We start from the raw sequence: 27,130 nt of genomic DNA, 5'->3' as shown, positions 1-27,130 counted from the left end.
GGTATTTTAACTTATAATAATGATAATAACAATTATAATAATAAAAACTATTATCATTATGATGTGTATTACATCAGTTGGTTTATATCTGTCACATGTATATTACAGTCAAATGTTTGATAAAAGTCGATGTTGTGTTCAGTTATAAGTTTGCACACGGCGCCATCTTGTGGCGGAAGACATTCATAACCTGCTTCCGCCACACCACACACGCAACATCCGGTTGTGCAGCAGCCATTTTGTCTGTTCGGGCAGCAAGTCTACCCTGACGATCGAGAACTGCAGTTCCGTCTTAAAGAAAACAATGTGAAATTTTATCCCAGCGTTAATATTTCCCGTTATCTACTATCTAAAAAATCAAATCACAATTTTACAAGCCGAGGTGGGCGGCAGAACCCCCGGATTTGAGTGTAAAAAACTAAAAGGCGCTGGTGTCTGGTTACGACATGTCGAGCGAAGAGAGCTACCGGGCCATCATCCGCTATCTGACCGATGAGAGGGAGCCCTACGCGGCAGGGACCCCCGGGAACACCAAGAGAAAGATCCGCAAAGCAGCGACATGCTACGTGGTCCGCAGCGGGACTTTGTTCTACCAGAGGCGGCTGAAGGGACAGAATGACTTCACGGAGCTGGAGGTGGTGCTGCAGGACGGCCGGAGGAGGGAGCTCATCACCGCGGAGCATGTTGCCTCTGAGGGCGGGGAACACCTGAACCAGCAGCTCACCTGGGACTCCATCTCACAGAAGTACTGGTGGAGAGGTGAGGAAGAAATAGCCACTTAAATGCGGTTAAATCTGCTTGGAAAACTGGTGTTAACATGAGGTTTTATTCATGTAAATATACGCCACACGACACAGTCACATAGTTACTCGCTGTCTGCATCTAGCGGTTAATTTAAGTATTTATTTTTGAACTTTTTTTAATTTGTTTATTAACAAAGTAGTTTGATTGGCATTATATTAAAATCCACAATAACCTGCACTGAATATTAATATTTGCACTGTATGCACATACACATTTCACCGGCACTGGTACCTGCACTTTTACAGATATTCAACCTATCTATATATATATATATCATATGTGTACATTCACCTGATGAGTGTTTTTGTTATTTCTATTCATACGGTTACTACATGTTTATTCTTATTTTTTGTATATGTGTATTCTTATTATCCCTGTAGTTCTCTCTTCAGTTGCTGCTATAACACCTGCATTTCCCTATGGGGATCAATACAGGTCCACCTTATCTCATCTTGTCTTACAATAAAAGGCTCATAAAATTATAATTATTATAGGTTTTTATACTTAAATAAGAATATCATTGTGCTGAGCTGCTCAAGTCATCCGCTGAGTGTGTTTGTTCAAATTAAAATCCTAAATTAAAGTTGTTTTTGGTGTTTCTTTAGGAATAAAATGTATTGGAAACTATTTCATCATCCAAAATCATTGCATGAAGGAAAAGAGATAAGCATTTAAAAGAAAAATATATATTAATAAGTATTGTTGAGACTATTTAGTGCTACTGGTGGAGAGGTGAGGAACACAATAAGTGTAAATATTCAATATACGGTTGTCACGTTGCCAGATAATAATGGAACTTACACAAATAAATAGGAATGGGTATTATTTATTAACATGTTTAAACAAAACTAGCCCCAGTGCCTCACATGTAAATACATCCCGGGATTGTTTGGTTGTGGATGACCCCTCCTGTATCTCTGTTCTCTCAGGTATCCTGAAGCAGGTGAAGGACGTCATCAGAGAGTGTCCGGAGTGTCTCAACAGACGCAGCTCAGATGATGGCGCTGGAAATCGACTTTTCGCCCGACCGGCGCGACGCAGAACGACCACCAACGCTAACGATGAGGAGGAAGAGGAGGAAGAAGAGGGAGATAGCTTAGTCTTCGCTGACCCGTCTTCTCAACAGAGACACAAAGTGACGGCCAAACACGAACTCGTCTTTGTAAGTTTCACCTATTTACCTTTTTGTTTAAGTCCAGATAATTACAAAGATGGGATCTTGTTAAATAATAAAAATTAAAGCTAAATAAATGTAGCCTTTTTTCAAATAGGGATGTGCATCTCCATCACTGAGGCCGATACGATGCACATCTCGATACGCTACCAACAATACGATACCTTTGAAACACCAGGCGATGCGATACGATACAATTCACCCCTGTTGCGATACAGTTCGATACGATTTGATTCAACATTATGCGATACGGGGCGATACGATGTGATTCAACACGATGCAAAATAATGATACTTCAATATGGTACGACAGAGGATTATGTTTTATTCCTTATATGCAGCAAATCATACATTAACAAAAAAGTGCTTCACATATTTGCTTCTCTCTACTAGTACTGCGCATCCCATCATGCTGTTTCTTTTTTACCTTAAAAAAAACAAACACTTGGACCTTTCACAAACTGGCCTTTTCACAAGTGTAGTAGTGTTCTCTGTCTCGAGTACAGTTCAATTTTATAACACCTCTCAGTTAAACAATTTAAGGATGCCCAGGATTAACAATGTGCAAATAACAACTACCATAGTGCAATGCACATACAACTGCCAGCCTGATGTGCTTAACACTCATTCATAGGCTAACTCACCAGTGAGCAGAAAGCAGTGGTTTCTATAGGAACAATAAAGAAAATAACCTTTCACAAACAGGTATTTCATAACTGCTTACAATTGTAAGGAAGACATTTAAACTATTATTGGCAGTCACAGCTGTTGTAAACTAAACACCACTCTCACTGACAGAACACCTCACTGAGTGATTGAACTCATATGTCTAACTTTCAGGTTTCTCTTTTCAGCCGCAGACCCCATGTTGCCTCTATGTGCGTCGCTAAGTTCCTCGTACTACTTGTGTACTTTAAAGCCGCACGGCATCGTTTACAATTTGCGAGCGATTTTTCAAGTTGTCCGTCTTTCTTGAAAAATTCGAAGTGTTGCCAAACGTTTGATTTGTAGGTATTTTTCGGTGCGCTGTGTTTCTCTTTCTCCTCGACTTCCATGTGTGTTGATAACTGAGACTCTCGGCCTCCGTAGTGCGAAGCAAAGATCAAAGATCGTCTCTGCTGAGTGCTGACAAGATGAGGGGATATTATATGAATGAATCGGTTTTTTACCGATGCAAAGACGCTACAATCGATGCATTGCGAGTTCAACCCAAACTGTAGCCGATGTGCACTCTTTCAACCGGTGCACTCGCATCTTGAACGTTTATGCCGGTGCACCGATGCGAATCGGTGAATCTTAACATCCCTAGTGTCAAATGATATGACAATGTGATTAAAATAATATTAGTTTTCTTTTATAAATCGACTAATGGATCCGTAAAAACCAACATAATAACTAAGGCATGTCAGTCAAATATTCAAGCTTTTATTTTCATATTACTATCTGGCTTCTCTCACAATGCAACATACAATATACTCTACACAACAAGAAAAATACTTAAAATAGTGCATTAGACATATATGGTGCAAGTAAGTTACAGGAGAAAGAAAATATATACATATAAATCAGAATAAGGTGAAAAAAAAAGTAACATTTTAAAGAGTTTAAATTAGAATAAATACTATAGTTACATATTACTATTTAGATATGTGGATTAAGCAGATGTATTGATGACCAGTGATGATGATACAACATATATTATAAACATGGCATCATTAAACCTTTGTTCTCTGTGGTCAATAAGCAGTTATCTTGAGCGAAGGTGATGTAAAAAAAGTGAACATCAAAAGAAAATATAACGAGGACAATGTTAAAATTACAGCAGCAGCAGAAAATATGCTCCAAATACTTTTTTTGTTTGTTTTTGGTATACAATTGTATCTTTGCTCACATAATAGATGGTTGTAATTACTGTAAATACATTAGCAACGGGACTAGGTTTATATGGTTAACATTGATGACCGGTTATTATTGTTGACATGTGTTGATTAGATTTTGAAGGTGTTTTAATGTGTGTGTTTCCCAGGTGGACAGTAAGGGCGAGGTGAATCAGTTCCTGCCCAAACACAGCCAGACGATGCTGGACAAACTGAACCAGCAGCGCCTCACTAACCAGTTCTGTGACATCACGCTGCTCATCGAGGGAGACGAGTACCGAGCGCACAAAGCCGTCCTCGCCGCCTGCAGCGAATACTTCAACGAGCTCTTCTTCGAGAAGGGAGCCGCGTCCACACACGAGGCCGTGGTCGACCTGTCCGGTGAGAAATGTTGTCTTTGTCGTATCGTAGCAAAGCATTATGTTGCTGTGAAGGCTGTGGCTGAGTGAGATAGTGCGCTACCATACCTACCTACCTACCTACCTACCTACCTACCTACCTACCTACCTACCTACCTACCTACCTACCTACCTACCTACCTACCTACCTACCTACCTACCTACCTACCTACCTACCCTACCTACCTACCTACCTACCTACCTACCTACCTACCTACCTACCTACCTACCTACCTACTACCTACCTACCTACCTACCTACCTACCTACCTACCTACCTACCTACCTACCTACCTACCTACCTACCTACCTACCCTACCTACCTACCTACCTACCTACCATACCTACCTACCCTACCTACCTACCTACCTACCTACCTACCTACCTACCTACCTACCTACCTACCTACCCTACCTACCTACCTACCTACCTACCTACCTACCTACCTACCTACCTACCTACCTACCTACCTACCTACCTACCTACCTACCTACCTACCTACCTACCTACCTACCTACCTACCTACCTACCTACCTACCTACCTACCTACCTACTACCTACCTACCTACCTACCTACCTACCTACCTACCTACCTACTACCTACCTACCTACCTACCTACCTACCTACCTACCTACCTACCTACCTACCTACCTACCTACCTACCTACCTACCTACCTACCTACCTACCTACCTACCTACCTACCTACCTACCTACCTACCTACCTACCTACCTACCTACCTACCTACCTACCTACCTACCTACCTACCTACCTACCTACCTACCTACCTACCTACCTTACCTACCTACCTTTCAATAAACTATAACTATATCATTTATTTTGGCTCTTAACCTATATACAGGGTGTACGCGGGGTCTTAAAATGTATTAAAAGTTGATAAATCAATTTAGCGAAAATGAAGGCTATTACAAAGTAGGGCTGTGCAATTAATCGTACTTTAAACAATTATTTTGCTTTGCTAGGTTGTGACTGCACTGCAACATATATTTGATCTAATTCATTTTAGTCTAATTTATTTGTATTTATCATATTTACATATGTTTAGTAGCTTGTTGAAGTGCGCTCCAAAATATTTATTGATCTTGTTTATTGGTATTTATTATTTTGATATTATTTATTTAAATGTTAATACAAATGTATCATTTTTTTTATTAGTTTTTCAGTTGAATTATACGTTCAGGGTAATCAACAGTTAAAAAGATACTGTTCAAATTATTATTTGTATTTGTTTTAAAGTTCAATAAATGGATGTTTTCAAAGTCAATGAATAATCGTATTTAATAATCGTGATATCAATTATTGACCAAAATAATCGTGATTATGATTTTTGCCATAATCGCACAGCCCTATTAAAAAGTATTAAACGGCATTTTCCAAGGTATTACATTGTGTAGCTTGTTTTCAATAAGTATATAAATTGTCCAAAGAGGTTGTATTCTACAGTCTGCCTGAATGTAATCATTGCGTAGGTGTGTAGTGTGATTCTGTGTAGTTTATTTATGGCATCCCGTTGGGTTTGACGTCATCTGAACAGGACATCGCACGCTCACTGCTTGATAGCGCGCGAAGGTCCGTTTACGCCGGTTGTTAAACAACATCGTTATGGGGAAATGCAAGTCTGCGTCCAAATGGTTGGAAGATAAGGAGGAAGGACAATCAATACTGTATATAGTCAATGTGAGGTAAAGTGTGTCGCCAAGGTAACCGGTTAAAACTCCAAGTGGCGATGAGGTCTTAAAATGTATGGAAAGGGTCTTAAAAAAGGTCTTAAAATGTATGGAAGACCTTTATGTAAGAAAGGTCTTAAAAGGCATTACATTTGACTTCAGGATTCCTGCATATACCCTGTATATATTAAATTCATTAAGTGTTAAACCAACAAAACACCCTATTTGTATCTGCACTTCCTGGTCGCTCCATCAAGACAACATAACCTTCTTATCAACAACGTCAACATTTCCAGTTTGGAAGCATTGAAAGCTGACTTGGGAATCTCTTTTTAGGGTTATAATCAGGGTTCGAGTTATGTGGGAGCCAATGGGAGCTGAGCTCCCATAAGGAGGGGTCTGAGCTCCCACGGACGCAGTGAAATCATACATCTGTGGGGGTCGCTAATACATTACCAACAACCATTATTTTAATCACAAATAATGCATGTGTCAATGTAATGAGTATTATTTACGTTAACGAGGTAAATAGGCTAAAAGAAAAACATGTTTTCCAAAAGAACAACGCATCTCTTGAATGACAATATGCCTGCACTGCAATACATTATTGCGCAATCTGTGCCTGTGAGCGTGCTGCGATGATGTGTGTGTGCGTAGTCGAACCTTTTCATATTTAAGTTTGTAGCAAGTAGAGGCCTGCTTCTGCTGTGTGTGTGTGTGTGTGTGTGTGTGTGTGTGTGTGTGTGTGTGTGTGTGTGTGTGTGTGTGTGTGTGTGTGTGTGTGTGTGTGTGTGTGTGTGTGTGTGTGTGTGTGTGTGTGTGTGTGTGTGTGTGTGTGTGTGTGTGTGTGTGTGTGTGTGTGTGTGTGTGTGTGTGTGTGTGTGTGTGTGTGTGTGTGTGTGTGTGTGTGTGTGTGTGTGTGTGTGTGTGTGTGCGCGTTAGTTTTAAAGACCCCCATAGAGCTCAGTTTATAACTCGAACCCTGGTTATAATATCATAATATATACAGGGTGCGTACGGGTGCTGGAAATCCTTGAAAATGCTTGAAATTGTACGAGGTGTTTTCAAGGTTTGAAAAGTGCTTGAATTTGGGATAAAGTGCTTGAAATTGTAAATGCTTTACTTCGCTTTTTAGATTAAAAGAAAATAAAGAAGTCGGAGCGCGCTTAATTGCTTCGCTTTTACATAAAACAGCTCCGCTCCGACCTTCCCGCGCAATGCGCGTGACCGGCAAGTGTTTTTGTTACGTGTGTGACCTGGGCATTCTGATGAGGGTGATAGATGACAGTATGCCAGGAGGTTGCCGTGTCAACGAGCGTTGGCTAGCAGAAGACAAATACAAGCCATGGCTAAGACGAGGGTCAAGCGAAGCCCAAGAGTAGCCTCCTGCAAAGTGTGCAACAATAACGATGCGAGAGTCTGCGCTGACGAGCCACACACCACACGAAAGGTACGCCGTATAGAGCATTTTAGATTAGGCTATCGTTGCATGTAAAATACATGACACTTTTCTCTGTGCGCGGCAAAACAAGCTCGCCAAAATGGCTTCACTAGTCTGGCAGTATTTTAAGTGTCCGAAAATGACAATAAAATAGCGGTATGCAACGTGTGTGTGAAGCAGAAATCCTGCAGCTCCACCCGCTGTGACGGACCGGTGAGCGGAGCAGAACACACATTAAGAGTTAGACCTAACACACTTAGCTATTTTATCTACCTCTGGAACAAGCTGATTCCGGCGATCGGCCCCAAAATTGGCGATCGGAGCATCCCTAATAATTGTATATGATATGTTTTATAATGATTGATCATGAAAGTGTTCTCAAAGCTGGTAAAGGTGCAGCTAGTTTGAATGACTTTGTATACTGCAGGGTAGCTTGTGAATTTACTCCAGGTGGAACTAAAGTCTGATTTAACACTTGATTATATTTCACATCATTCATCCACATCTGTAAAGTAACTAAAGGTATTAAATACATGTAGTGGAGTCAAAGTACACCATTTACCTCTGACTTGTGTTTACTGCCAACCTAAAAGTACCTCAAAAATAGTAATCAATAATGTATTGAAAAGTTATTTGGCTGATTGTTTTATATTGGCTCAGCCAGGTTATATGGGATGCCCAGTCTACATACAGATGGGTCACTCATTTTGAAATATTAAACTTAGTTTTCTTTTCTAAAAATTTAAATTGTTCATCCTCATGTAGAATGCTATTATGAAACACACATTTGGTTGTTTATAGCATAAAGAACATCAGATTTAATGTGAGGTAGGGAAATAATCATTTGAGTATAAGTATGTGCATATAAATATGTAATTTACAACAGCTGTAAGATGCTTGAAAAGCTTGAAAATGCACCTTGAAAATGCTTGAAAAGTGCTTGAATTTGACTTTGGAAAAGGTGTAAGAACCCTGTATATAACTACAGACATATGAAGCTGAACCTTTTGATAGAGACTTATTTTTGATCAAACATTTTCTCCGTTCTCACCTTCCTCTTCCTTCTCTCTGCAGGTTTCACTAAAGCCAGCTTCCTGCCTCTTCTGGACTTCGCCTACACCTCCATGCTCACCTTCAACTTCTGCGTCATGGCCGACATCGCCAACCTGGCCCGACACCTTCTGATGACGGAGGTGCTGCAGATCTGCGAGTCCGTGCACAAGAAGGTGGAGGAGCAGAAGCTGACTGTGTACCAGAGGGGAGACGTTCACACCGTGGTGTCCATGCAGCCGGCCAATCAGGACAGCTCTAAGAAGGTTAGTGTTGGGAAAATAGTGAATGTCCTCTTCCAATATCAGAGTAACATGATAACAAAGGTATCCCAACTGTAGCTGTGTACATGACAGGATGTATGATTACCTAGAAGAGCATCAGGACTGTTTTAGGCATATGATAGCTATGTGATTAATTAATTTAATCACATAGCTATAATTCATTTTGAGATTGAGAAAAAAAGACAGAATTTTGAGAAAAAAGTAAGAATTTTGAGAAAAAAGTAAGAATTTTGAGAAATAGTAATAATAAAAAAAAAACATTTTGAGAAAAAACTCAGTATTTTTAACATGACAGGATGTATGATTACTTAGAAGAACCGGTATTCCTCCATCTTGTGACTGTGTAACTCCCTCTCTTGTATATCAGCATGTGAAGGACACTGTTCAGGAACTAGTTGATGCTCTGTATGTGAGGACTACTTCCATTCTGGAGAGGATCAGAAATACATGGATCCTGAGATTGAAGCTCAAGCCGGAGACCAGTGATATTTTCTAACAGCTAGAAAAGTGTCAAAATAACTATTAATTTCACGGGGAGACTAGGGGTAGAGGAATGGGAGAATTTGGTTAGGGATATTGTCAAATATCTGGAACAAACTAACAGAAACCAGGCTGAAGACTTTTCTTTTTGCCGCTGGTTTTAATTGAACTATTGACATCTTACACTGCCCTGTAACTATTCATGTTTTATGACATAGCTACAGTGTAGTTATGTCAATAGGCGCGTTCACACCAAGTACTTTGCCGTATTTAGTGCCGGCACTAAATTACCCCAGGGCACTTAGTACAGATCGCGTTCACACCGGAATAAGTTCCCTGAGGGAAGATTACGCAAATGAGCCGCTGACGTCACTTCTTCTTCTTCTGCTTTGGGTTCACTGGCAGGCCGCAAACCACTTCACGGCGTATACTGCCACCCGAAGTCCCCGGCCGGAAGTCCCCGGAGTTGGGGACTGGCTTCAGTCGAAGCTGCTGGGACTCCCAGCAGCTTCTACTGAAGCCTTCCGAGTAAATCGCCAGAACGCCGACACCTCCTCATCTCCACCGCTCCCATGTTTTCTTTTGTGTTGCCATAAGTTAGTCTCTCTCCGTTGGTGCGCTGGGCTAATGCTAATGCTAATAATGCTAATGCCACAAATACAATGGCGGCTTCACAAAACTGGATAATAAAATGGCAGCTCTACAAAACATTTCAGAGTTGTACGGGGCGTGGTTTGCAATTCGCCCAGCCAATCAGAACTGGGGCACTTTTTTCCCTCAGGAAAGTACCATCTCTCAGCAGGCACTAAAAATGGGGGTAAAAGTTCCCGAGATTAAGTGCTCTTTTTGGTGTGAACGCGACATAAGGGGTACTAACGGAACTAAACGCGAAAAGTACGGTGAAAAGTACTCCGGTGTGAACGCGGCTAATGAAAATCTTAGGTCACAGGCTGCTCCAACAGCAACACAATAAAACAGATACAAATAGTACAAGGAAATAGAATATGATAGAAACAGAATATAATAGAAACTGTGCAGAATAGTCTATATACAGTAATTGGAATATTGATATATATATATATATGTTGCAAACAGATGAATGTTATGGATGTTTTTTCAGAAGTTCAGGTGTTTAACATTCTTATGACCTGTGGGATTAAACAGTTTTATTATCTTTGCTATTTAATGTTTCTAATGTGTTTTATGCTCTTAATGTCTTTCATTTTTGTAAAGCACTTTGAATCGCCTTGTGTTGAAAAGTGCTATATAAATAAACGTGCATTGCCTTGCTTTAAGGACGAGGGCTTCGTGGTCACCATCGAGAGCGACGGCAGTGCAGTGGTGACACAAAATGGCGGAGAGCCTTTGGCGTTCGTTTCAGCGTCTGAGGAGGGGTTCGTCCCACAGATGGAGGTCTCTGAAGGGAGAGAGGATCAGATGGAGATGGAGATGGAGGCGGGAGAATCAGAAAACGTGGCTCTGATCGCTAACAGTGAACAGCTGGAAGCAGGGGAGACCATGACGTTGATTTCCCGCGGTGCAGAGGAAGGGGACACGATGACGGTGGTGACTCACAGCGGGCAGGCGGGGGCTAGCGAGAGTTTAGCGGTGGTTTCGGCGTGTTTGGCGATGGAGGAGGAGCCTCAAAACGCTGAAGCTACCGTGGGGTTTGTCTTAAACGTCGAACCGGACAAAATGAGCCTCTCGGAGGACGTCAAACTTTCTTCTTCCTCCCCGACGGCGTCTCCTCAGGTTTTTATTTTATTTTTTATTCATCTATTCAATATCATACATGAACATCATACATTTGACATACAACAAAGTCCAGGGGCAGACATACAAAGCAACAATCCAATTCAATCCAACTTTACTTGTATAATAATAATGCGTTTCTTTAGTATAACACCTTTCACATTAATAGAATTCACAAAGTGCTTCACAAGAAAGAACAAAAGTTCAAATGAAGACCACAGCAACATGAATACAATAACAACATGTTAAGGTTAACATAAAAACAAAACACAGACCACGTAGGGTCCCGAAAGGAACAAACATAAGAACAGGACACATCACACACATCTCAAGTACTGGACATAAAAGCCAATGTAAAAAGATACATATAGCACATTAAAAAAGTTAACCAAAGTGCTGTACATCAATAGATATATAAAAAAGCAGCGTAAATACATTTCAGTCAGACAACTAAACAATGTTTATTAGAAGCAGCATATAGTTGAGTTTGGCGTCTAGGCTCGGGCCTCATCACTCCACAGATATACATAGCACGATGAGTGATGATTAAATAACTAACCCCCCGAGCCTACAGGTGGAAGCTGGGGTGGTGGGGGGGCAGGCAAGCAGCAGCGACGTGGAAGTAGCTGCAGCAATAGCAGCAGCTAGCAAAGCATAGAGAGAGATCTGGCAGGTTCAATAGAGCGGCATATTAAGGAGACTCTGTTTGGTTGGTTGTAGAGTGGCAAGGGGCGTTATGTATGAGTGTGGCGTAGTGGACTAGTGCGTTGGTGTTCGGACCAGGGGAGCACAGGTTCAAACCCCACTGCAGTCAGCATGGCGTTGTGTCCCTGAGACACTTCACCCCAAATTGCTCCTGTATTGAGTATGTAATTCGCTTTGGATAAAAGCGTCTAAGTGACATGTAATGTAATGAATGCAGCATAAGTGCTCGAGTTGACTGCCTGAACTAGCTCGCAGGCTTCGCCCCATTTAGACAAAACCAATAGGACAAAAAGAAACTAATGTTAAAGGTAGGGTAGGTAAGTTTGAGAAACCGGCTCGAGATACACTTTTTGTTATATTCCATGGAATGCTCTTAACATCCCGATAGCAATGAATATCTGAAGTGCTTTGACAATAAATACATTAAAAAATGTCATCTGTGGAAGCCGTGGCGCTGTAAAAAGCACGACCAATCATCTGAGCCGGCTAAAATAACTGAATGGCCTACCTGCCTGTCAGCCTTCCATCTGTGCACAAACTTATCTCGTGCCCTCATTGGTCATGTGCGCGTTCGTGTGTGTTGGAGGAGGGGCTCTGTGAGGAAGTGGCAGATTTTCTCCGGTTGTGTATTTTCAAATTCTAGCGATCTCGAGCCGGTTTCTCAAACTTACCTACCCTACCTTTAAAGCACGAGACAATAAAACCATACTTATAGCCACAGACTGAAAACCCTCAGACATTATATAAAGAAAAAAGGAAAGAAAAATATATTTTGATACTTCAGATTAAATATTTGTTAAATATCAAATTATTTTCGATTGCCTTCTTATTCCTAATGTTTTTAATAGTGCTAATATATTGTTTAAATTGTTGATAAAAAATATGGTTTGGAGTCAGCCCATTTATTTTTATGGATATGAAATTTCCCTAAAAATACACTTAAAGGTAGGGTAGGTAAGAATGGAGAAACCAGCTCGAGTGCGCTAGAATTTGAAAGTACGCAGCCGAAGAAAATCTGCCCCTTCCTTCAGACTTCCTCACAGAGCCCCTCCTCCAACACACACGAACGCACACATGACCAATGAGGGCACGAGATAAGTCTGTGCACAGATGGAAGGCTGACAGGCAGGTAGGCCATCCAGTTATTTTAGCCGGGCCGGCTCAGATGATTGGTCGTGCTTTTTACAGCGCCACGGCTTCCACAGATGACATTTTTTTAAGTATTTATTATCAAAGCATTTAATGTATTCATTGCTATCGGGATGTTAAGAGCATTCCATGGAATATAACAAAAAGTGTTTCTGAAGTGAATTACCTACCCTACCTTTAACAAACAAAAAAGACTAAATCTGCGTCCATACCATCAGCCCTGAAGTACATAAGAATGTCTTTATCCCGTCTTTCTTCTAATAAAACATTCTACATCAAACCACAATATTCTACCATACACGCATTTCTAAAATAAATCAACACATGCAGTGTCAAAAACAAAAAAAAACAGGTGTGCAAGTTGTCAATATTTTTTAACCCCCCCCCCCCCTACAGAATAAGACAAGATTAATAGTACAAAAACATTTAAAATGATAGACAAACAGATGGTTGAAATCACAGCACAAAAAACTAACAACAACAACAACCACATACAAAGTTTGAGATAAATGTTAGTCATGGTTGACTATAGTAATCTGTTTTCTAATTCAGTTAAAAAATGATGAATCAGTTAGGGAAGAGTAGACAGTTTCAAACTTTCCATGTACGTTCAAAATGGTTGCCATGTCCTATAGAATTTACAAGTGGAGCCGTCCAAAGTACACTTTATTTTCTCCATGTGTAGAAACTTCATAAGCTCCGTCACCCACTGGACATGAGTGGCAGACGCCTCCTGCTTCCACCTCATAAGTACAAGTCGCCTAGCAATTAGGGATGCAGTGTCTTTTGAGCTGGATATATTGTGTGTAACATTTTAAAAGAAACCTGCTTAACTTAATTCGGCGCCTCCTCAGGTGGAAGAAGCAGAAGCAGCAGCGACACCGACACCGCAGAAACGAAAGAGAGGACGTCCGGCTAAAGTGAAGAAGGAGGAGGTGTTGGAGGAGGTGGAGGAGGTGGTGCCGCTGGAGGAGGAAGATACGCTGGAGGACGATGAGAACAACGGAGAGAGACTGGAGTCAGACGAGCCCACCAGGAGGAGGCTGAGGCAGCGCTCCATCGCTGAGGGGGGGTACGCTCGACTACACATGGGCCTGGAGGAGGAGGAGGGGAAGAAAGCCTCAACACCCCCACGACCCACAACCCCAAAGGTACAAAAGGGCCCTATTCTGCTTTTTGGGGTTTTTCCTTTTTCTATAGGTCCCGTAGCATTCGATACTCAGAAACATTAAAAAAAGAATGGTGGTATGATCTAGGGCGGTGGTGGCGAAGTCCATAGGGACTTGGCTTGGCAACTGGAAGGTCACCAGTTCAAGTCCTGGAAAGACCAAGTGCTACCGAGGTGTCCCTGAGCAAGGCACCGTTCCCTACACTGCTCCCCGGGCGCTGTACATAATGGCAGCACACTGCTCCTAACACTAGGATGGGTCAAATGCAGAGACCCGTGGCGGTGGTGGCGCAGTCGATAGGGACTTGGCTTGGCAACTGGAAGGTCACCAGTTCGAATCCCGGCAAGACCAAGTGCTACCGAGGTGTCCCTGAGCAAAGCAGGGTTCCCTACACTGCTCCCCGGGCGCCGGACACGGCAGCACACTGCTCCTAACACTAGGATGGGTCAAATGCAGAGGAACAATTTTGTTACATAGTACCTGTACTGTGAAATGACAATAAGAGCAATTTAATTTATTATTGATTTATTTTATGTAAAAAAACTAGCATTTCAAAGGTTTAAAACTTTAATATAATATTATGATATTTAATGACAATTTTGTAGTTATGATAAGGACTTGAGTTGGCTTAATAAGAGCTGAATGTTCCCTTTCCTGTGTGTGTTATATAGGTTTTAGTGCATGTAAATGGTCTGCAAAGGATAAAGTCCCTGTGTTCCTTCAAGAGGGAACACACACCCCTCCTCCCTGAAACACATCCATTGGACCCCTTTTGTTTACTTCTGTAACATAATTGCATCACTGTGTAACACGTGTGAGATACATCCATCAGTTTATAACTTAATTCTACTCTCAACCAATGACTGGATGCACGCTTCCTTCTGCTCAGTGATACAGACAGGTTACAGGTGTAGTTCTTGTTAGAAAGAAAGTAGTTCCTACATGAAACTGCACTGCATTATGTTGAGAAACCTGGCTTGTAAAGACACACTGGTGTGGTCTACAGTTGGGGCGAATTACGTTTTGTTTCGGGTCCTAACACGCATTTTGGTCTAATGCAAAACAGCTGGGTCGGCATTTAGCTTCATGACCAATTATGGAATTTAAAATGAAAGAAGTCTAGTGTTTGGCTTAAAAGCAAATTGGTTTGGAAAGTTTTCAAACAGCCAAAACATACTATTTAATTGTTTTAATGAACCGTTTTGGCGTTTTAATCTCCTCAAACCGAGAGAAGTTTCAGTACTCTTAAAAGAAGGCCAACATTTCGACGGCCGACTCTTTGCAACTTCTCCCAAAACTATCCAGATTTATAAATAGTGCTACTGGTAGGGGGGGGGGGGGGGAATTAAATATCATCCTTTTAACAGGGTGTCCGCGGGGTCTTAAAAAGTATTAAACGGCATTTTCCAAGGTATTACATTTTGTAGCTTGTTTTCAATAAGTATATAAATTGTCCAAAGAGGTTGTATTCTACAGTTTGCCTGAATGTAATCATTGCGTAGGTGTGTAGTGTGATTCTGTGTAGTTTATTTATGGCATCCCGTTGGATTTGACGTCATCTGAACAGGACATCGCACGCTCACTGCTTGATAGCGAGCGAAGGTCCGTTTACGCCGGTTGTTAAACAACATCGTTATGGGGAAATGCAAGTCTGCGTCCAAATGGTTGGAAGATAAGGAGGAAGGACAATCAATACTGTATATAGTCAATGTGAGGTAAAGTGTGTCGCCAATGTAACCGGTTAAAACTCCAAGTGGCGATGAGGTCTTAAAATGTATGGAAAGGGTCTTAAAAAAGGTCTTAAAAGGTCTTACATTTGACTTCAGGATTCCTGCTTATACCCTGTTTAAAGAGGGTAACGTGTAGATTTATTAACCATGGTTGTGTTTCCAGGTGGTTTTGAGGCCCGGGAAGAGAGGGAGACCTCCAAAGCACCCGGTGGATCCTCAGCAGGATGAAGGAGCTCAGTGTGTGTCTGAGGAGGGGGCGGAGCCACAGGTCAGCGCCACGGAGAGCGAGACGCCGACCCGAGAGCCAATCACAGAGGAGGCCGGGGAGAAGGAGGCGGAGCCAGAGAGCGGTGGGGTGAAGCCGGAGCAGAAAGCAGCTGACGGAGAGCACAGCTGCTCCGAGTGCGGCGCGTCGTTCCAGAGACGATACGCCCTCATCATGCACACGCTCAAACACGAGAAGGCCCGCGGGTACAAGTGCAGCGTGAGTACTTTAGGAGGATTACTACGGTTTTATTTAAATTATGACTGATTTTATTTAAAGGTCACCTATCATGCTATTTTTAGGCAATAGCATAGGTCTCAGATATATAAAAATATATAAAAAACATGTCTATGAAGTGTTTTGCTCAAAATACCAAACAGATCACCCATTCTAGCCATGCCTCATATCCCTCTATTTCACTTCCTGTTTCAAAAGAGCTGATTTGGGGTATAAAGCTTTAAAAAAATTAAATAAATGATAACAAATAAAAAAGGGGGGGCTGAGCTCATGCGGGACCCGGCAGCTACTGTCTAAACTAAATACTGCGGTGATGAAACGCCATATCATGGATTATCAAGGATTATTTCTGAAACAGTATGGAGCTCAAAGGCTTTCTCTCTTGCCGGTTATACCACAAGGTGAGTTCCTTTTTATTTCCTGCTTCTTCACACACATGCTCTCCAGTACAGGTTAGCTCTGAGTGTTAGCATGCTAATGTAAACACCGACCATATTACGTCCAAAACAGTCGGGCATTGTTTCTGATAGCAACGTTTCTGATAGGGCCGTGGGTCCACATTTCAGATATTACGTCATATCGGACGCAAATCTGGATCAGCTCCGTTGTAGCCCCGTTTTTAGAGATTTGGGTACGGAGGAACATTTTGCATGATAGGTCCCCTTTAATACTAGTTATATAATTAGTTAGCAATATTTCGATATATTGTTTTGTTTTATTATATCATTAATCTTTTTTATCATATTAAATTATTCTTTAATCTAATTATTATTATTATTATTATTATTATTTGTAATATACATTTTACTTTAACTTGTATTTTTGCATAATGTTTGTATAAATATTATTTTTATATTTTTTTATATTTTATTGAACATTTTACCTAAACTTTTTATGCCTATATAAATATTTTTTTATTTTAATTTATCTTTTATAAAAAAAAATTACTTTGACTTTAACATTTTTTTAAATATTTATATGTATTTAGTTTGATTCTGTCATTATGGGATGTAAACATGTTGTTGTGTCTCCCTGTAGTTGTGCAGTAAGGAGTTCCAGTACGCCGCCTCTCTGCGCGCTCACCTGGCCCGACACAAGCAGCAGAGCAGCCAGCGCGCTCCGGTCATAAAGCCCCCCGTGGAGCCCCCTGCTGAGAGGGGGGGGGGCGACAGCGACCTGGAGGACAAGACCCAGAGTCCCAACACCAAGCGGGAGTTTGTGTGCGACATCTGTGGGAAGACGCTCCCCAAACTATACTCTCTGAGGATCCACATGTTGAACCACACCGGCGTGCGACCGCATTCCTGCAAGGTGTGCGGGAAGACGTTCGCCCACAAGCACAGCCTGAAGATGCACCGCGCGCTGCACGACGTCACCAAGCAGTTCCAGTGCGAGTTCTGCAAGAAGTCCTTCGTCAGCAAGAGGAGCATGGAGGAGCACACCAGCCTGCACACAGGTCAGAGAACAGAGTGTTTACAATATGATAATACGATATTACGATATACGATAATACTCTATTTGTCAGCTCCAGTCTGAAGTTTGACAACTATGTTGTTATTTTGTCTTCTTTACTTGCTTGTAAAGCGCTTTGAGCACCAGGAAAAGCGCTATATAAATAACATGCATTATTATTATTATTATTATTATTAATATATTAGCAGAAATGTGAGATGGTTTCAGTTTCATTTGTCCAAGTTATGAGATCTCTGTCTCTACATTGTCTCCTGGAAAATCACTTTAAAGGAAGGTGAACACAAAGGGTATTTTTGGTGCTCACATTACATGTCACTTGTTAGATGCTTTTACCCAAAGCGACTTATGGGGCATTTCCACCATGGCGCGGTTTAAGCGTGCCGTGTCGTGCCGGGCCCGTTTTTGGTTGCGCTTCCACTAGGCCTACTTCCGGCCCGGGGGTACTTTTTCACCTCTTTTCTGGCCCGACAAAATCGTGGTTCTATCGGGGCCAACAACGAGGCTGAGTCGGGCTGAGTTTGCTAAACTAGAGAGAGAATCGCTGGCAAGGGGGCTACAACTACAACAAGATGAACATATTTGACCGTGATTTAATTGTAATACACGTTTCAAAATGATGCCGAAGTAACAACATACTGATACCGGTTAGTAAAAACCATGAATTAATGCTTTGTCAAGTCTGCAGACAGACGGCAGGCGAAAAACCTTTTAAAATGCTAAGCTAACGCAGTATATGCTCCGACCGTCCACACTCACAACAACGGCCTATACAGACATAAATAAAGCAGCGACTGTATTCACCATGACACAGGCAGTCTGTGGTGTGTACTTGTTTAACTTTTGTCTAGTTTCTGAACATATATGAGGAGCTGTGAGCTCTGAGTGCTAACAGCTAACGGCTGTGTTGTTTTTCTGGGGTTCTCATTGAAGATGACGTCACGGCTCCGCCTACACTGCGTTACTATAGTAACTACCCCAGTTCCTAAACTGTAATGGAAGCGCAGCATGAAGTGAGTCGGCCCTAACAAGGCCCAACGCGGCCTAGCAGTACTGAGCGAGGCCGAGGCCGACCGTGTGGTGGAAATGCGCCATAACATACATTCAGTTCTGTGAGCAACCGAAGGGGCGATTTAAGGGGTGAAGTGTCTCGCCCAGGGACACAACGACATGCCGACTGCTGGGGGACTTGAACTTGTTTTCGCCTGATCCGAAGATCAGCGCACTATCCCTCTGCCACAGCCTCCCACATATTGAATCTTTGTTAAAAATCACATTTAAAACCCGTCAAGAGAGCAGAAATAAATACAACACTAAACTAAAAGTATAAAAGTAACAATGCAGTGTAAGTTCTCAACATAAAATCAATCATTGAGACAAATTGAACTGACAGCTTTTGTAAAAGTGCTGGATGTCCTTAAAAAAATGTTAAATGTTGTGGTGTTTTGAAGTTTTGAACATTCTTGAAATTGTATTTTGTATTTTCTTAAGGAAGTAATTCATTTGGAGAGAGAGCCTAATAGCTTTTGCTTTTTTACCCTTTGACAAGAAAGGAACAATGAAAAGCAAAGCAACACTCCAACAAATACATTTAAATATAATCAAATACTTAAAGTCATCAAAAAGCCAAGAGATAGAAAAAACTAAATGTACGGTGTAGGATATGAGTAGTTCATTGATTTTAATGAAAGTATTTCCTCCATCCTATTTGTCCCAGGTGAATCAAAGTACCTGTGCAACACGTGTGGAGCGACGTTCCACCGAGCCTCAGCGCTGAGCAAACATCTGAAGAAACATCAGCCTCGCCCCGACGTGCGGCCCTTCGCCTGCGCACAGTGAGTCTCTCTTCTCTGCTTTTTCATTTGCATGTCCTCTTCCAATATTCATTTCATTTCAAACCTTTATTTATCCAGGTTGTATCCCATTGAGATCATTGATCTCTTTTTCAAGGGAGACCTGCTCAAGTAGGTTCCACATGAAACATTAAAACATAAACAGAACAACAAAAGGACATCATACAGTAGCATTACAGGGATTACAATTTACATAACTATCCACATGAACAGGTACCAACAGCTTCCGATTGAGTAGCATCCAACCGAGCTTTAAAAACATTTAGTGGCACCAGATTGCTCAGTTTCCATTTCAATTGCAGACTATTCCAGGACAGTGGAGCTGCGCATCTAAATGCTATTTTCCCTAAGACAGTCCTAGCAGTTGGCACATTTAATAAAAAAAGTGAGACAATCATCAAGCCAGATACCAAGGTATTTGTAACAGGCAACCACTTCAAGTTTTATTCCTTGCGTAGTTACAATATCTAAAACAGGCTCTGATGTCTTTTTAGCTTTTGAAAAGAGCATTACCTAGGTTTTATCAACATTTAAAAGAAGCTTTAGTTCAGAGAGCTGAGTCTGAATAATGTTAAAAGCAGTTTGCAATTCAACAACAGCCTCCTTAATGGAGGGACGTGCACAGTACATAACGGTATCGTCCGCATAAAAATGTAAGGTTGCTCCATCGACTTTTTCACCTAAACTATTGATGTAGATGGAGAATAAAAGTGGACCTAAAACAGAACCTTGAGGAACACCATTAGTAATGTTTAACCACTCAGAAGACAGCCCATCAAAGTGAACACATTGGGACCTTTCAGAGAGGTAGTTCACAAACCACCCCACTGCATGGCTGGATAAGCCAATACTGAGTAGCCTCTGCTTTAAGATGCGATGATCGACGGTATCAAACGCTTTGGAAAGGTCAATAAATAGAGCTGCACAGCTCTGCTTATTATCTAAAATACTCGCCACTTTCATTGTGGCAGTGATGGTGCTATGTTGCTTTCTGAAGCCTGACTGATGTTTAGACAGGATGTCATTTGTACATAAAAACACCTTTACCTGTTCACTCACTAGGCGTTCAAGAACCTTAGCCAGAACTGATAAATTAGAGATGGGCCTATAATTATTTAATAAAGTGGCCTCCCCACCTTTTAGTAGAGGCAGGACATACGCTGACTTCCACAGTTTTGGAATTGTGTTTGTGCTGAGGGAGAGGTTAAAAAGAGTAGTGAGAGGTGGAGCAATACAATCTGCAGCTATCTTTAAAAAGAAAGGTTCCACGTTGTCCGGGCCGGCCGGTTTCTTAGGATCTAACTTGGTTAAAGCTTCACGAACAACATCAACAGTAAAAGGAGTAAAACTAAAAGGGTTGACTAGTTGATGCTCTGTATGTGATGACTACTTCCATTCTGGAGAGGATCACAAATACATGCATCCTGAGATTGAAGCTCAAGCCGGGGACCAGTGATATTTTCTAACAGCTGTATATAAAATGTTCTCTGTGGTTCTCCTGCAGCTGTGATAAGAGGTTCTTCGAAGCCAAAGACCTGCAGCAGCACATGAACAAACACATGGGTCTGAAGCCCTTCCAGTGCCAGGTGTGTGGGAAGTGCTACAGCTGGAAGAAGGACTGGTACTCCCACGTGAAGTCGCACAGCGTGGCCGAGCCCTTCAAGTGAGTCCAGCACCACCGAAGAAGAAGGAGGAGGGCATATTTTATTAGAGTAATGTTAACGAGGCGTCTCGGATTAGGGATGTCAAGATACCAGAAATGTGTAGTTCATAGAGGATGAATTAGGTCGCATTCACACCAGCCGTTTGAATCGAACCCTGGTGCGTTTAGCCGCTTGGTTCGTTTGGGTCGGTGTGAACGCAGTCTGAGACCTCTGAAGTGAACTAAACAACCGGACTCTGGTCCGCCTCAAAGAGGTGGTCTCGGACCGCTTGCTAGTGAACTCTGGAGCGGTTCATCGCTGGTGTGAACGCAGCCCGCACCAAAACATAGGAAGCATATTATTTACGTGTCACAAGAACGCGGATGTCTTCAAAATCTTTAGCGAAAGAGTGAAGCAGAATGAAGTGTTGAACAGTGTCGTGTAAAGTAAAAATGCTCCGTCAACTATACATAAAAGTCAGAGCCACCTGTCGTCGGTGAAACGTCCTCCTTACTGCAGAACGACTCTCATTATGTGTTCAAATGTTTTTTAATGCACGTTGTCTGATTGTATAATCATTTGTACTGGCCACTAGAGTCTGTTGATATGCTCTCAGCTCTCCAGATTAACAGCAGCATGAAAATAACCTGCAGATGCTCCAAAGCTACGGTAGAAATTGCCGGGATTTGCGTTTTTACCCCCTTAATGTCTGACCAATGGTTAAACAGCATTTCCGAGCACATGACTTGTGTTTAAAGTTTATAGTCCGTTTGAGTTTTGCCCGTGTGAGCGCAAACCGAACCTTCTGAAAAATGAAACACTGTAACAAACAGTCATCTGGTGCGCACCTGAGAAACGGACTATTAGGTGTGAATGCGACCAGGAACTCAATTATCTTCTTAATGAATCAGTTGTTCTGAGGAATATTTTCCCAGGTATTAAAGTGTGTGTGTGTGTGTGTGTGTGTGTGTGTGTGTTCAGGTGTAACGTGTGTGGGAAGGAGTTCTTCGAGAAGGCGTTGTTCAGGCGACACGTGAAGAAAGCCACGCACGGGAAGAAAGGGCGAGTGAAGCAGAACCTGGAGAGAGAGTGTGAGCAGTGCGGCAGGAAGTTCACTCAGCTGAGGGAGTACCGGCGCCACGTCAACAACCACCAGGGTGAGAAAACACACATTGAAACATGTCTTATTATAAATTCATAATCTATATATAGTGTCAAGTAACTGCGCAAGACATTGTCACAGAATTAAAACAGACTAAAATACTATAGACTGTTGTAAAAATGGGTATTTGTCTTTCCTTTAACAGACAAATTGTTCTTTACTTTGTTTAACGTGCTGAAAGTGTCTTGTCTGCAAAAAAACGAATAAAAAGATCTTGAAATAAATCCATCCGTTTCCATCACACTAATGCTCTAACATTTCCTCCGTCTCTCTCTCAGGTGTGAAGCCCTTCGAGTGCCTGACCTGCGGTGTGGCGTGGGCGGACGCTCGCTCTCTGAAGCGTCACGTCCGCACGCACACCGGCGAGCGCCCGTACGTCTGCCCGATGTGCCAGGAGGCGCACATCGACGCCCGAACGCTGAGGAAACACATGGCCAAATACCACGGAGACAACCTGCCGGGGAAGATCATGCTGGAGAAAGATACGCTGCAGTTTCACAACCAGGGGACACAGGTGACTGCTATGCTGTATATAGTGACTGCTTTTATTGATGTAAAAGTGAATGGAGTAGTGGAGTACAAATACTTAGTTACTGTACTTAAGTACATTCTTCTGGTATCAGTACTTTACTCCACTACTTATTTTTCTGACGACTTTTTACTTTGACTTCTTACATTTTGAACACAAATACCTGTACTTTCTACTTCTTACATGTTGAACACAAATACCTGTACTTTCTACTTCTTACATGTTGAACACAAATACCTGTACTTTCTACTTCTTACATATTGAACACAAATACCTGTACTTTCTACTTCTTACATGTTGAACACAAATACCTGTACTTTCTACTTCTCACATTTCCCAAACAGGCTGGTTCCTTTAGTTTGAATGTGTGTTTGGTGGCGTGATCATTATTATTTAGAGTCATTGCGTGCCTATTGATTTGAACACGATCCGTGTATCCATCATTTCCTGGTCTTCTCTAAAGAAGAGGGACCAATGAAAACGTTGTCATGTTGCCGTTGTTCAGCATGGAAACATTCATTAGCTAACAATGACATTATTGTTCTATTAATATAAAGGGAGGTCAGGTACTCTTTAAAGCAGCTGCTAGTTATGGGTACTTTTTACTGAAGTACATTTCAAAGCCCTCTTTACTTTGACTTGAGTAAAGAAGTTTAGTCAGTACTTCTACTTTTACCAGAGCATTTTTAAACACGAGTATCTGTACTTCTACTTGAGAAAAGGATGTGTGTGCTTTTGCCATCTCTGGGTATATACCTATTTGTATACATATCTTTATATATAATTGTTTGTGTATTCGGGATTGTGGGAAACAGTATTTTGATCTCTCTGTCTGTACACACAACCTGAAAGATTGACCTTGACCTTGACCTTCAGGTGGAGCACGCTGTCAGCATCCTGGCCTCCGAGCTGCCTCCAGAGCTGAGACCGGCCCGGCAGCCGCCTGCCGAGGAGATCGAGACGGTGCTGATCACGGAGGAGACGGTGGAGGCGGTGCAGGCGGTGACGGACGGGTCGTTATCCACGCTGTCAGATCAGGGCATCATGCAGGTGGTGAACTACGTCCTCTCTCAGCAGGGGTTAACAGACCCCAAGCTGGAGGAGGAGGAAGAGGAGGAAGAGGAGGGAGAAGTGGGAGAGGTGATCGAGACGATGGAGGTGGAGGTGGCTCATGTGGCGGAGGAGGAGTAACTGAATGGACTGAATGTAAAATGTAAAAAGATTAATATTTTTGTAAATATGTTGAGGAAAGGGAATGATGATGAGTTACATGTTCATGACGTTTGGCACTCAGGAGGAATAAAAGGTAGAGATGAAAACACTCTTTGAATCGGCTGAATTTATTTCATCTTGTGATGTCTCCATCTTTTGTTGCTGACTTTTCTACTCCCCCTAGTGTTGACTTGAGGAAAAGCAGACAGAACAATTCCACTCGAGCTGTAACAATTAGTCCATCTTCACAAAAATTATCTGCAACTATTTTTGATAATTACAATAACATTTGGGATAAAAAGCTGGAGGTGGCTCGTGTGGCGGAGGTGGAGTATGGGCTCAGAACAGTCTCATAATACACACATGCACACAGAAGGATTCACACTTGTATTTCCGGATCCACACTTGTGTTTTTCAATGCACACACAAATGTGTTCCGTTTCATATACATGTAAATAAAATCCAAATACAGAAAAAAGTTTTACATATGTATTTTTGATCCTCACATATTTGTTTTCCGTTGAAAACCTCTGAACCTGCAAACACAACCCGCTTTCTGTGCATGGATCGCTGTGCATTCCTGTGTGGGTTTTTTGAGACTCCCCTGACGGTCACCCGATTCGTACTTGTAATTTTTTCTATCTATAGCCAATCAGATGTCTCCTTCATTCTAAGCCAATCACATGAGCGCGCCCCCACGAGGGTAGATTTCTTGCGTTCATGACGTAGCGCTTCATGTACGCATTTTGCGCTGCCCGGAGCTGACAGGTCCATGGAGCCTGCCTGCAGGCGCTAATCTCAGGACACTTCCACTTTCAGTACATTGCCACTTTCCGAACAGGAAATGCACGCAAATACAAGCCTTTATATTATTAAGGTACAGTGCCACTTTCCGAACCATTGATGAATGCTTGTGTACACAAAAACGGCAGGCAAAACCGTTTTAAATGTGTGTTTCCTGTATGGCGAATACAGCTGCTTTATTTAGGTCTCTATGAAGTTGTTGTGAGTGTGGAGGGAGCAGCTACAGGTAGGGTGACCAGATGCCAGAAAGCCACAAGTGGGACAGAGAGTATGTTTGTGTGGGACATTGTGGGACATGTAAATGTAATGTTGACGCATGAACTGTCAACGGGGGGGGGGGGGGGGGGTGTGGTACACTGTGGACCTCTGTCGCCTGTCAGCGCAACTTACATGCCGTTTAAAACATATAATAATGGGCGGTGCCGGCCGTCAGTGAACCGGGCCGGCCTTTCTCCGCAGAAAAGCGTTTTGGCCAATCAAAATGAAATATGCGGGACATCGTCTCAATTTGCGGGACGCACCAAAAGTCGTGAAAATGCTGTGCAGTCCCGCGCAAAGCGGGACATCTGGTCACCCTAGCTACAGGTTAGCTTAGCCTAATCGATCAGTGCACTACGAAGCCAGTGCTAGACAGTGAACTGTCAACGGGGGAGCCCCGCCGGTCATTATCGGCCGATATTCACTCTTAATAGTTTGATCGGTGCTCTCTATAAAGGCCGATCAGGAGAGCTGGATCTGATCGATATGGACATAAACACGAGTGAAGTTTTAGCGAGCTGCATGAGAAACTGACGGGCTGTCAGGAGAGAGGGAGGGAGAGAGGAAAAGAGATGATCCTTACTCCCGTGTTATTAGCCATATCCGGTCATAGTCCGGTAATTACCTGCTAACGGAAACTCTGCTACACAATTCTTATTATTAGGGTCTGAGACCATAGGTCGGCGAAGACCCTATTGAAATCGGTCGCGCAGCGACCGATTTTTATTCTTATTATTATTGAAACATGACCGGTAAGTTTCAAATTTGTCCGGTAAAGTTAAATTCTGTCTGCGGAAACCCTGCTCCGGACAGCGCAAAATGCGTATATGAAGTGACATGAACGCAAGAAATCTACCCTCGTGGGGGCGCGCTCATGTGATTGGCTTAGAATTGAGGAGACATTGATTGATTGATTGATTGAAAAGTTTATTAACAGCTTGTATATTGGGTACAGTACAGTACAGCTCAAAACATACAATTGTTAAGGGGATGCAGACCAGAGAAAGACTTTCGTCTTGTTTACATCAGGGTCCCCCATTTCCAATTCATCATATCATTTAAGACATATAAGACATATTTGACATACAGATGGCTTATTTACAATTTACATACAGGTGGTTTTTTACATACAGATGGCTTATTTACAATTTTCCTTTTAGATTTCGTTCTAATACATCCTAACCGGACATTTAAGACATACCAAGTCTACAGATATACAGTTAGTAACAGAGTCTAAAATGCGAGTATATACATAGATGGGGGGGGGAAGCTGTCCATTGTACGACAGGTTGAGATTTGTACCATTACCGGGGCCAGTTTTGCAATGCTTTCCCCCGAAGGTGCTCTTTAAGAGAGGTTTTGAAGGTAAGTATAGTTTTACTTTCCTTTACAGTTGTGGGAAGAGCGTTCCACCTTGATGTGGCATAATTGCGAAACGTGTATTCCCCTTTTTTTGTGCCAAATCTGGGTTTTACATGATTTGTGGAGCTCCCTCTGGTGTTATGATCATGGTATTCCTTGACCTTTGGGAAGAATTTTGACATGTACATGGGTACCATAGAGGTGTAGTGGATCTTGTAGACCAGGCCCATTGCAAGTAGCTGTACTCTGTCATCTACTCTAAGCCATCCTAGGTTGTCAAAGTGGGCAGAGGTGAGGTGGGTTCTAGATGAAAGGTCAAGCAGTAGTCTGACCAGTTTATTTTGCGATGTTTGAAGTTTTATTTTTAGCGCCTTGGAGGTGCTATGGTACCATGACGTGCAAGCATAGTCATAGTACCCTTGAATGAGTGCTCCTGCCAGAGTTTTCAGGGTGTTTTTGTTTACCAGAGAGGAGATCCGGTATAGGAATCTAGTTCTTTGATTGACTTTTTTTATTACATTGGATGCCATTTTGTCACAGGAGAGGTTTGCCTCAAGACTAGATCCTAGGTATGTAATTTCCTTCTTACTTGTGACAATAATGTCACCCACTGCAACTGAGAAGTCGTCGGATTTG

General features: G+C 42.2%; 1 protein-coding gene across 1 annotated transcript; it reads left to right on the top strand.

The window, feature by feature from the left end:
* Positions 1-219: 219 nt before the first annotated feature.
* Positions 220-24,180, top strand: zbtb11 (zinc finger and BTB domain containing 11). The gene is made up of 13 exons (XM_034149724.1): positions 220-759; positions 1,734-1,966; positions 4,004-4,235; positions 8,455-8,696; positions 10,491-10,946; positions 13,655-13,951; positions 15,863-16,183; positions 17,240-17,657; positions 19,389-19,506; positions 21,029-21,187; positions 22,149-22,324; positions 22,608-22,843; positions 23,735-24,180. The coding sequence occupies exons 1-13, from the start codon at positions 447-449 to the stop codon at positions 24,047-24,049; spliced, it is 3,516 nt and encodes a 1,171-aa protein (XP_034005615.1). The 5' UTR covers positions 220-446; the 3' UTR covers positions 24,050-24,180.
* The last annotated feature ends 2,950 nt before the right edge of the window (positions 24,181-27,130 follow it).

Source organism: Trematomus bernacchii, unplaced genomic scaffold (assembly GCF_902827165.1).
Source record: "Trematomus bernacchii unplaced genomic scaffold, fTreBer1.1, whole genome shotgun sequence".
NCBI classification, from domain to species: domain Eukaryota; kingdom Metazoa; phylum Chordata; class Actinopteri; order Perciformes; family Nototheniidae; genus Trematomus; species Trematomus bernacchii.
The sequence above is the reverse complement of the archived record's forward strand: the minus strand, read 5'-3'. Positions and strand labels throughout refer to the sequence as shown.